The sequence below is a fragment of the Giraffa tippelskirchi genome, chromosome 8 (genome assembly GCF_054371585.1).
Source record: "Giraffa tippelskirchi isolate mGirTip1 chromosome 8, T2T-mGirTip1v1.2.pri, whole genome shotgun sequence".
In the NCBI taxonomy this organism is placed as follows: Eukaryota; Metazoa; Chordata; class Mammalia; order Artiodactyla; family Giraffidae; genus Giraffa; species Giraffa tippelskirchi.
In genome coordinates this window covers 136,990,781-137,002,837 of record NC_137282.1, presented here as the reverse complement: position 1 = coordinate 137,002,837, position 12,057 = coordinate 136,990,781, and the positions used below count along the sequence as shown (strand labels likewise).

The 12,057-nt window shown below is 41.0% G+C and overlaps 1 protein-coding gene across 1 annotated transcript in view; it reads right to left on the bottom strand.

Annotated features, from left to right (window-relative positions):
* OPN5 (opsin 5) overlaps window positions 1–10,239 on the bottom strand; it is a 31,430-nt gene extending 21,191 nt beyond the window's left edge. Inside the window, exons 1-3 of the mRNA XM_081517719.1 lie at window positions 10,110–10,239; window positions 5,974–6,093; window positions 1,707–1,877 (exon numbers count right to left, since the gene is read on the bottom strand). Of these exons, the coding sequence (XP_081373845.1) occupies window positions 1,707–1,877; window positions 5,974–6,093; window positions 10,110–10,239 (421 nt within the window). The remainder of the gene's footprint in view (window positions 1–1,706; window positions 1,878–5,973; window positions 6,094–10,109) is intronic.
* Window positions 10,240–12,057: the final 1,818 nt, after the last annotated feature.

The window sequence follows — 12,057 nt, the reverse complement described above, 5'->3', positions numbered from 1 at the left end:
ATGCTCCAGCAGTCAGAACTAGGACCAATGGGTGGAGGTTACTGGGAAGCAGTTTTGTCTCAATATAAGGAATAACATTGTAACAACCAGAGCAGACCAATCAGAGAATGGGCTGCCTTGTGCAGTAGTAAGCTCCCCGTCACTGGTCACTGGAATTACTCAAGAAGAGGCCAGGTGGCTGTCTGTCAGGGATACCTTAAAACACTTTATCCCACTGCATGGGGAAAAGGTCTACATGGCCCCAAGCGACCTTCTAATTCCAACATTCCAAGATACCGTGTGGAGGGTTTAATTGTGCAACAAATCAAATGATGAAACCAGACTATCAAGAATCAATCTTAGAAGAAGCTGGAAAGCATATACAGTTCCCATGGGAGTTGTGCCCTGCAGTGATTCTGGGGGGTGAGCAACATTATCTCTATGTTGGACCCGAAGCCTAAAGTCAAGAAAATATTTATAAAGCAGAGACATTGAGGTTTAGTATTCCTCAAATATCTTCAGGAAACTGAACTTTTTGCCTCCTCATCTGTAAAATCTATAGGTATATGTTTATTTAAAATTTTCTTGATATGATCAAAAATAAGTTTATAGAAAAAAATTGACTCTGATATTATCCAGAATAGGTATAATTGTATTTTTTGTATTTTATTGGAATTTTTGATTCAAGTTATTTCTATTGCAGATTCTAAACTGTTACAAAAAGCAATGCAAAATTCTTCTTAAAGATGACTGCTGGATGGTGCACACATTGGACCATGACCCTATCCCCCACCCCAACCTCCTGTATATTTTGTTTTTAATTTAGGATTGTAAACTTTTAAAATATAAAGAAAAATTCTACCCCATTGAGAGTGTCACATCAACTTGATCTTTCCCATTTTGGGCTCCAGGCCATGTTCTGTCTCCATGGTCAGAATCACCAAGCTGATTGAGACTGATGAACAAAGCAGTGTAGCGTGAACCAGTATCGTTCTCTGGTTGCACCTAGTTCTCAATATTAAATTTAAAGGGCCAAATGCATCTCTTTCAGGTTCAATAATTTTTCCAGAAGCCCAAGAAGCCAAAGTATTAAAAATTTATTTTTCACAGGTAGAATGGTCTTATCATTAAAATCTGATCACTAGCCTCTGAAAGTTTGTGGCTGGCTCGCCCCTGACCGATTCTCTTACCCACTGGTCTTCCTACATACCAAGACCACAAAAAGAATGTTGGCTGGTATTTCGTATGTGTGTCCTTTCCTGCAGGCTTGGCTCTCTAACCTGGAGGAGAATTCCTCATCTCTGCAGCCAGGGGAGCCTGAGTGCTAAAGGAGAATCAGAAAAATCTTTCCATATAATTATACTTACTACGTGGGGAAACAGCTAAAACATCTTGGACCCAATATCCTTTCAATGCATTTTATTTCTTTTGCTTACGTGGCATAACACAGTAAAAGCTTACACACTTTATACAAAGAAATGATACTTTCATAAAAGCATTGTAGCCAAGCACCAGACATTCCTATAAAATATAGTATTGAAAGAAACCTACATGGACACAGGTTCAAGTCTTTAAGTGTAGGTTAGAACAAGATAGGCTATGAGTAGAAATACTCCTGGTCTCTGAGTGTATTCATAATCTTTGTTTATTATCTCTGGGTAAAACATGTACCGCTCTGACAATCCACCTAGATTCGACTCTCAGGGAATAGAAACCTTCCTACTTACCATATGATAAATAGCAGATTTTCAGGTATCGGTCCAGGCTGACAGCAGTCATAGTGATAAGACTTCCACAGCCAAAGAAAAATCCAGCCCATCCATACCAGCGGCAGCCAATCCAGCCAAACACCCAGCGATGACAGAAGCAAGAGATGATGGTGAACGGTTTCCCTACAACTAGAGCGCCAAGTGACTTGTCAAGGGAAGTTCCCTCCGGTTAAACTTTACCCCGCCCACCCAACTCGCTGTCGCTGTCGAGTTTTACCCTAGGTGGACAAGAGGGAGCTATTTTGGGAAATGTTAGGTCCAGTATGTTTACAACCAGACCCAGATCTCTAGGATTTGAACTATTTATCCCTTCAGCCTTCATCAGCTTGTTTTGCTTTTTACTTTCTAGAAAGTAGTCTTCTATTTTAATTCACACCCTGCACCCTCCTTATCCAGATATGTATTCAATCTTCCCCCTCCTTGAAGAGAACAGCTGAGGAAGCTTTCCAACACCTGTATCTGATCCATCTATCAAAAGAGGGTTCCCCAACCTTCATGCATTAGAAAAACCAAGAAACTGACATTCACAGCCCGCAAATGCTGGCCCCTTCCACCCTTCCCAGGTCAGGTGTACCCTCCCTTGGTACACTGTTAGTTCAATCAAGTAACTCATCTTTATTAGGTGCTTTTATAAGCTAGACACACATCGTCTCTAGATGTCTACACAGCCGGTTGCCATACTCCAACTAACTAGACTGGGCACCTTCATCTCCGAGCTTTGTAATCCTATTGGGTCTACACTCCATTGTCAGTAGGGAAACCCAATGTAAAAGAGTTACTGTTTTGTTCAACAAATAATTATTTAATGCTTATTATGTAAATGCTGCTAGAGGACAATGTGGAGATCAAGATTAACAGATTATTTTTAACAGAGGAGACCAAACAATCATTTGTAATATAAGATACGATGCGATGGAATGATGACTCACGATGAGTGGCAGGAAGGAAAATGAGACAGAGGAAGGAGAGACACAGAAACTGCTGTTTTCAATCAGATCAGGGAAGAGCTCTCTTGGAATGTGAGGTGTAGGTGGATGCTAAATCAGTGGCCCAGAACTCGAGAAAACATTTAGAGGGAAAATATTCTAGGCAGAGAAGACAGCAAACTCAGAGCTTGAGCTAAGGGCCTGCTGGGTGGTGCTAAAGGCAGCCAAAAAAGGCGATTGACAGTGACTTGATGGAGTACAGTTGTGTCTGCGGTGCCTGGGATCCATCAGCAAAAAAGATATGTTAGGCTTCTGTCTAGAGTGGAGCCTTTCACAAACCTCTGGGATGTCATCTAGAACCTGTGGGATGTCAAAGCATTTTTTTAAATTTTATTTATTTGTTTGTTTATTTTTGGCTGCACTGGGCCTCTGTTACTGTGTGCGGGCTTTTTCTAGCTGCAGGGAGTGGGGGCTACTCTCTAATTGTGGCGCTCAGGCTTCTCATTGCCATGGCAGGCTCTAGAGCTCAGGGGGCTCAGGAGTTGTAGCACCTGGGCTTAGCTGCCCCAAGGCATGTAGAATATTCCCAGACCAGGGAACGAACCCGTGTCCCCTGTGTAAGCAGGCATATTTTCAACCATTGGATCACCAGGGAAGTCCATGCCAAAGGGGTTTGATGAATGTTTTGGAAATGTCTCTCCCCAAACCCAGCTGCACATTAAAATCACTGGCGGATTTTCTTGTTTTGTTTTGTTTTGCTTTGCTTTGCTTAATTTTAAATATCAATGTCCAGAGTTCCAACCCCCAAATAATCTGATTTAATTTATCTCGAGGAAGCTAAGCCATCACAGTATATTTTTTATCTCCCCGGGTGACTGTGATACATATTCATGATTGAGAGCCATTGATATTTAAAAAAATATTAGTTGTGTCGATGAAACACATCTGGTCTCTAGGATGTGTTTTTCAAGGTGCTTTATAATGAATATATTAAAGCAAGGAAAAAAATTTAAAAGACATAAACACTTTTTAAAAAATACACATTTTTTAAGAAATAAACATTTTTAAGATTTATTGGAAGGAAAAAATGTGTTTGAGAGATATCCAGGGCTTCCCTGGTGGCTCAGTGGTAAAGAATCTGCCTGCCGATGAAGGAGACACAGGTTCAAGCCCTGATCCAGGAAGATCCCACATGCCTCAGAGCAACTAAGCCCGTGTGTTGAAACTACTGAGCCTCTGCTCTTGAGGCCGTGCTCTGCAACAAGAAAAACCACTGCAATGAGAAGCCAGTGCATCACAACTAGAGAGTAGCCCCCACTCACTGCAACTAGAGAAAGCTCACACAGCAACGAAGACCCAGCACAGCCAAAAATAAATAAATTAAATTTTAAAAAAAAGAGAGAGAGATCCAGAGGTTGGGAAAAAATGGTCTGAGTTGATCAGAGAAAATTAACCCATGGAAGAAAATGCTTCCTGGTGAGTTATTCTAAGATACATGCAGAGTAGGTGGTTTATACAATCCTAGGGCAGACCTGCTTGGTTGAAAGCATTTTCAATGGACCCAGCCAATTATGTGCGCTGTGTGTACTCAGTCGCTTCAGTCATGTCTAACTCTTTGGGACCCTGTGGACTGTTGCCAGCCAGCTTCCCCTGTCCATGGGATTCCCCAGGCAAAAGTTCTGGAGTGGGTTGCCATGCCCTTCTCCAGGAGATCTTCCCTACCCAGGGCTTGAACCTGCGTCTCCTGCATTTCAGGCAGATTCTTTACCCACTGAACTACCTGGGAAGCCCCAGACTAGTCTAAATCAACTGTAAGCTTCTGTCCGCTACAAGTGAAGGATGTGGCTGAACTGGCAGGTTTCAGTCAAGCATTTTATGTTCAGTACCAGAGAGAGAACCACTAGCGGGCAGCATGGTGAGCTGAGCGGGAGCGTCGTTATTCATGTTGCGACACCGCCATCGTGTGTCCAAATGGAAAATGGCACTCATTATGCAGCCTCGCAAATTACTCCCAGGCGCATCTCAACTTACTGTCACAGAAAGGGGCCGGGTCTGTCATGCTCCTCTTAGTATGCATGTGTATTTCCCAAAGAGCTGACGATATTTCAGCCTGTCCATACTGAGAAAAGTCTTCCCAAATAACCAAGATCATCCAAACTCAGTAAGAGGGCAGCACATCCACTGCTGTGTGATAAATAGTGACTCAATGGATCAACACCTATCACTGAGCCATGTTTTTAGAGATTGGCAGTAGCAGAAAAATCTACTTACGAAGAGAGAAACAAACACCAGGAAATATTTTTAAAAGGATGCTTAGATGGGAAACTGCTAAAATATTTCTGGTGGAAATATGAGTTGATGTGTGCTATTCAAACTCAATTCCCCCAATTCTAGTAACTTAAGACCACATGCTACATAGCAGAAAATAGGGATCCAAAGACATATTTGTGTGTATCTAGGCAACACTGGGATTGTATAGATGAACCCCAAAGGAGGTGACTTACCCCCAAATCATTCATATTTGTAAAAATGAACAGTTAAAGACAAACTGTATTCCAGTTCCTCCTTGCTGGATAATCAGAGAGGCCAAAAAAAGGAAGAAATAAACCAGGGGTTCAAAATTTTGGCTGCACAACAAATTTACTTGGAAGCTTTAATTTTCTAATCCTAAATAACCTGATGTCCAAGTAATATTCTCAACCAATTAAATCAAAATTTCTGGGTATGAAACTCAGCCATAAGTTGTTGTTATTTTAAGTTCCCCAGGTGATATTTTTGTGCAGCCAAATTCAAGTGCTATTGATTTCCTATACTTGCAATCAGTCCCTAAGCCACACTTAAGTATGTCAATACAAGGGCAGCCCTCCCTCCTTCCTAGACCTAGACTCACCTCTCAGATTCATCTTTTAGCCTAAGACCTTACTCCCTCGATGCTTAACAGATTTCCATAAGAGTGGGAGGGATGCGACAGAGCTCAATACAGTGATCTACAGCCTGTCTGTAAGTTTGTTTTTGGAATCATTTAGCCCACTACATTAGGAGGTATCTGAACCATCATGTATCATTTCACATTGTATCTTCAGCATCTAACACACCTGGCACATCGAAAGGACTCAATACACACTAAATGGACAATCTCTATAGCCAGACAACACTCCGCTGACTTACCACAAATTCTGCAAAGATGATTTGTGAAAAGAGAAGCAAAAGAAGCTGAGGGTAGGGTGATCTGTGAGCCAGTGAGGACTTTATAACTGGGCACTGAAACCCTCAAAGAAGAAACGGCATGGCAGTGTTACCTGAAATCCCCAGATCACAGACTGCTAAATTGACAGTCATTATTTCCGCAGGTCTCAGCTTCTTTTTTCGTCTAGAAGACATATAAAGGACATACCCATTTCCAAACGTGGACAGAATCCCTACAAGGAAAAATAGAAATTTCCATCGTTAAGACTAGGATTTAGAGCTCCCTCGGATATGAAACACTTCTCAATTTCAAAAACGGACACCATTGACTTAAGAGGGTAGTGAGAGGACTCTAAATAAAAATCTAAGTTAAGAAGATGAAATAAAAAGCATGAGGTGTGAGTGACAGGCGAGGGATGGGTTGCCTCCAAAAAGGATAGGAGTCAGGGGTTATTAAACTGCACTTACCCAGAAAAAGGAACCACTGATTTCCCAGTGAAGCTCAGGAGGGTGAGGGAATCCCCATGGTCAGTACTTGTACTAGCCCCCAGGATGGAGCATCTTCTTAGCCATCTTTAGAGTACTGGCTTTATAGAAAAAAAACTCCTTCCCTCTGATGGGAAGGGTGAACCCCTTGGCTATCAGTAAATTCCGAAGATGAAGTGACCCAAACAAACTGAGGTGCTTGCACTCTCCTCGTGGACTCCTGAGGGGAACTGGCATTCAGGAGTGGCAGAGGCCAGATTAGGTTGGCATGGCCCCCTGCAAGGACAGGGTTCATCTCCGGAGACATATCCAGGGCTTTTTGCATCCTGCGGACATGGACGTTGGGTGTCTGCCACTGCTACTGGACTAGGCATGGAGGCGAAGTGGGTGACAATTGGTAACATGGGCTCTCCCCCTCCCACCAAAGGGAGAGAAGGTGGCCGTCAACCCACCAACCTACCAACAATGGTATCAATGTGTTCCCACTCTTTAATATCCTTTTATTAATGACTGATCAGCTTTGGCATTACAATGATAACTGTTCAAAAGCTCTTGCAAACCCAGTTTAAATCCAAAAAGACCCAATCCCTGCTGACTTTAGTGAAGAAAAGAATACACCTACTTCCATAGCTTAACATGTAGAGTAGATTTCTTCAGGAATTCTTGCTTCATAGCTGTGTATAAATGAGAATCTGGTACAGCTGCCTTTAGTAGTAAGGAATAAGGAGAGTATTAACAGGAGAAACCCAGATTTTTCTGTCTTAACTTCTACTTCTCCACCACAATTCATTTGAGGGGCAGCCGTGTGTTTCACAGCTGGGTGTTTCAGCTGATGGTATGAAACCACCAGGCACTAACTGCATTGTGCTCTTAGGAAATCGTGAATTCCAGGAGTCAGAGCAGCCTTGTGGTCCATTAAAACCTCTTTAGCTTTCTTAAGACAGAAGAGGCAAAAAATAGGAGAGACTGTGGAGATTCTAGAGCAAACCAACTGAAATGAAACCCAGCTCTCATTAAAGGGAACCAGCTAGCAAGGCACACTGGGAAATTAAAAAGTGAAAACATGGCTGGAAAAATTATAAACACGTGGCTTGTACTTTGTATCCAAAAAGATTAAAAGCAGTAACTATGCATACGCATTTGATACACAAAGATCATTTAAACATCCTTTGTCTTTTTCTTCTCTTTTGAGAATACTGAATTTCTTACTTTTCTTTTCTTAAATTATTTTTATTACTGATTCATAAGGCTTCACCCAGTGCCCAATCAAAAAATAGTCAACTCTCTATGAGCTACGTATAGATTATTCTCACAGGCAGTCTCCCAAAGGGGACTATTAACAGAACACAAGCTTATTTTTAATGAGAGTTAAAGGAGAAGAAGATAAAGAAGGTAAAAGCTAAAGCAAGGGGGACTTTTTTGATGATGACAATCCTGACTCTTTCTATGAATACAAAAATGTTAGATCTTGTATACAGACCATTGATGAACTAAGTGTTTCTAGTAAAAGAGCAGAGGGAGGATGGAAATGGGTCTCTTGTTTATTTCTCCTCTATTCCAAACTCACATTATTTTTTCATCTTCCAGTTTTCATTAAGACTTCTAGTATTTCACAAGAATGTCACTCCACTGGTTCCTTAAAAGAATCCGGGCACATCCTTACATCTGTCCTAGAAGTGGGGGAGTCAGACACAGAACCAAGCCCCAAACCGGGTCAAGGATGAGTCCAGCCTCCCCTCCCTTCCAGCTGAATCTGGCTGCACCCTGAACAGCAACTCTGGAACATACGTTTGGTCCCACCTTCAACTCCCTGAGTCATCTAAGGCTCCCTTTGTTCCCGGATTCTTTGGAGACCTCTTTTCCTGGCGCCTCCTCAGCATTCCCACTTGAATATTACAGTAGATTTTTCTTCAGACCCCTAATCATCCTCTCTATTCTGTGTCATCTGGAGAAATCTGTCAGGTTACAGATTCTACTTTGTAATTCATTCCTCACAACTGATTGAGACAAATTCTATTTATTAGATGTCTATTTTTCTGTCTTTTCTGATCACTGAAGGTACTTATGTTTAATAAAAATGCAATGTGGATTTTACTACCAGATAGTCTCTGTGTGGGCGGAGAGCAGTTTGCCCATTACATTCACTGCTGTGTTTCCAGCAACATAAACAGTGGCAAAGAATGGGCACTTTGCCCATACAGTTGTGCTTGAAAGGATGTGGAGGTCCATTTATAAGAAACAGAATTTAAGTCAGTATATAATAACTAATAATAAAGCCAAGGACTCAGGAAAACCCTTTGCAGTAGAATTTCTAATTCAATTTCATTAATTCCTTTTCCTCAAGCACTGACCATAGAGGGGTCTCCAGACTTTTCTAATGAGTTTGGCTAATTTCAGGAGGCTAAATGAAAGTCTTAGCCAGTAATAAGTAGATGAGAAAGAGAGATGGGAGGAAGAAAGAAGGGAGAAGGAGAGAAAGAAAGAAATCGAGAAAGCTTGACCCAACACGTGAAAAGATTAAAGGCAGACACACCTAAAGACATAACCCACCTGCACGCTGGTTACCCAAATTTAAAACAATGATTTTAAATGTAAGAAAAATATTACGGTTGAATCTAATTACCTAGACTGGTGCTGTCCAATAGAAATATAATGGAAACCAGAAATATGAGTCATATATATATTTAATTTTTTTCTGGTAGTCATATTAAGCAAAATAAAAATAACTGCTTATTTTGAAAATATATTTATTTAACCTAATGGGTTAGCTGTGTGTGCTATGCTAAGTCGCTTCAGTTGTGCTCAACTCTGTACGACCCTATGGATTGTGGCCCGCCAGGCTCCTCTGTCGATGGGATTTTCCAGGCAAAAATACTGGAGTGGACTGCCATGCCCTCCTCCAGGGGATCTTCTCAAACCAGGGATTGAACCGGCGTCTCTTAGTCTCCTGCATTGAAAGGCAGGTTCTTTACCACTAACACCACTTGTAGCCAATTGTTTAAAATTATTAATGAGCTATTTTACATTATTCTTTCCAGTCCTGTGTTTTACGGTATCTGATTTCTATTTACACTACACACATCTCAATTTGGAGAAGTCACAAGTACGGAAGAGCGACTCGTGGCCACCAAACTGGATACCAAAGCCAGGAAGAAGACATCATACCATGCTGTGGATCAGGCACAAAAACTTTAGACCCTGATTTCTACTTATCATTCAGACATTTTTCAACTCTCACCAAAATCACTTGGTGATGCTATCATGGCCAGACTTGATTTAGGTGAAGCAAACTCAGTGTGACCTTCCTGACGGCAGCATTGGGATAGAGTTGCCTCCGTTGCAAAAAACAGAGGCTAAACTAGATGCGTTCTAAGGTCCATTCTGAGCCTATACTCTTATCATCCTAGCAAGAACATTTTTCAAAAAGTAAAAGCACTCTATTTTAAATAAGATCTCCTCATCATTAATTTTATTATTCGGTTAGACAAACCTACTACCAAAGTAATCAAAATGAAATAGTCTCAAGATACATTATTTTGCTGTAAAGCTTCTTGGATAATTGAGGTAATATTTATCCCTAATAATAAAGATAATGGAGTCGTTTCTATAACATTTCCGGATGCCACCCGTTTTTCCTGCTTCCTCCCACTCTTCAGCTCAAAATATTCCCTTAAGTGTTGGCATCTTTGTGCAAAGCAACATAGCAGGCTATGAATTTTCTAGATGCAGCCTTTGCACGGAAAAAAAAAACAAGGAAACTTACCAATGATTGTTAAGTAAAAGCCAGCCACTAAATCCGCTTCCCAGGAAAGCTTGGAAGCAAAGGGATCCCCATCGCGAAGATAAGGCGGCCGGCGCTCGTCCGGGGGCGGGGCCGTGTGGTTCAAAGCCATGCTCTCCTCCAGCGCCGCGGTCTGAAAGGCAGACGCGTGCGGTTCACATCAGCCCTGAAGAAGCCCGCCTGACCCAGCTCATGGCCGTGCCCCCAGCTTTAAATTGAAAATCAAGTTCGCAGGGTCATGCTTGAGTCCCTAATAACCGGTGAACACTTGAGCGTTTTTCTTCCACATTTGTCAATATTCAATTCTCCAGTGTGTAGATTATCCAAGTGGATGTTATTTCTTTACCACTGCCACCCACTTTGTGCCACTTCACACCCTCCTTGGGTGAATAAGAGGCTGAAGGCCAAATCTCATCCATTTTACTGCTTCTCGCAATTTTTTTTAACTTTTAAACTTTTTTACTTTATATTAGAGTATAGCCAACTAATAATGTTGTGATAATTTCAGGTGGAGACAGCAAAAGGACTCAGCCAAACATATAGCATCCATTCGCCTTGAAACCCTCTTCCCATTCAGGCGGCCACATAAGGTTGCTTCTCACAATTTTTGTAAAGGTCTGAGCCAAGAAAAGATGTTGTATGGATACACACACACACACACACACACACACACACACAAACATATGCAAGATTTAATCAATATTTATTAAAATACTATCAATATAAAAAATATTTTAATTTGACAGAGTATAGTGGGTTTTTATTTATCCAAATTGCCCAGAGGAGCATCTCTGTCAATTATATGTTCAGTGAGCTTCAGAATTTTTCTAAAAGAAAAAATAGTCATTAATTATTAGAGCATTGAGTATACAAAGAGACATAGAACCTTCACTAAATGAAGTTAAGAACTAAAAGATTGTCAGGAAAGGAACAGGAAAAAAAAACATTTTTACAAAATAATAAAATTTAAAACTGAGCTATTTGAAAACAAAATATCTTTCAACATTGGACCGTTTAGAAATGAGTTCTATTTTGGTTGTAATTGGTGCAGTAATAAAGAATCAGCCTGCCAGTGCAGGAGACCCGGGTTCAATCCCTGGGTCAGGATGATCTCCTGGAGAAGGAAATGGCAATGCACTCCAGTATTCTTGCCTGGAAAATTCCATGGACAGAGGAGCCTGGCGGGCTATAGTCCATGAGGTCACAAAGAGTCGGACATGACTGCGTAATTAAACAGCAACAACAGTAGGCTTATCCACAGGCAGATTTGAGTTTCAAGTTGCTTAAAGCAGAAAGCAACTCCGTTATTGCCCACCCGCACCCCTTCCAATCTGTTCTCTAAATCCACTGTTTGCTGTAGAAATACCACATAACAGTGCAAATGCTTCTGTGAAGAGTCTATTATTCCAGGAAAGATGCCAAGAGTTGCAAAAGAAGCCTCCTATCTAAAAGTGAAGAATAAAATAAATGACTGCTCGAGACACCCCCCCCCCAGATTTATGATTCTATGCAAAGATAAGAAAAAAAAAAAAAAACTCTTGGAGTAAATTGTGTGTCATTAGTCACATTATTCATATTCGGATATTCCTTTGAGCAATAAAATATACTCTGGCGCCCTCATATTTACTACTTAATGGTCTTTTGTCCATGAATAATGCTTCTTAAAACTGTTCTCATAACAGCTCATTATAGAAAAGAAAAATCTAAAAACATCGCCACTCCTCATCACCCGTAAAAGTTTTCAGTATTTTTTGAGTTGCTAGGATTGACCTCTATGATTTCACATTAAAAATTAAGAGGTAACTTGAGATGGCGCCAGACCCAAGTTCTCCTGTCTAAACTGAAAGAATTTACAAGTGACTATTTAGTAGATATGGAAAACAGAATGGCAAATCATCACCTACTAAGAGGAAGTAAACACCATCAATTA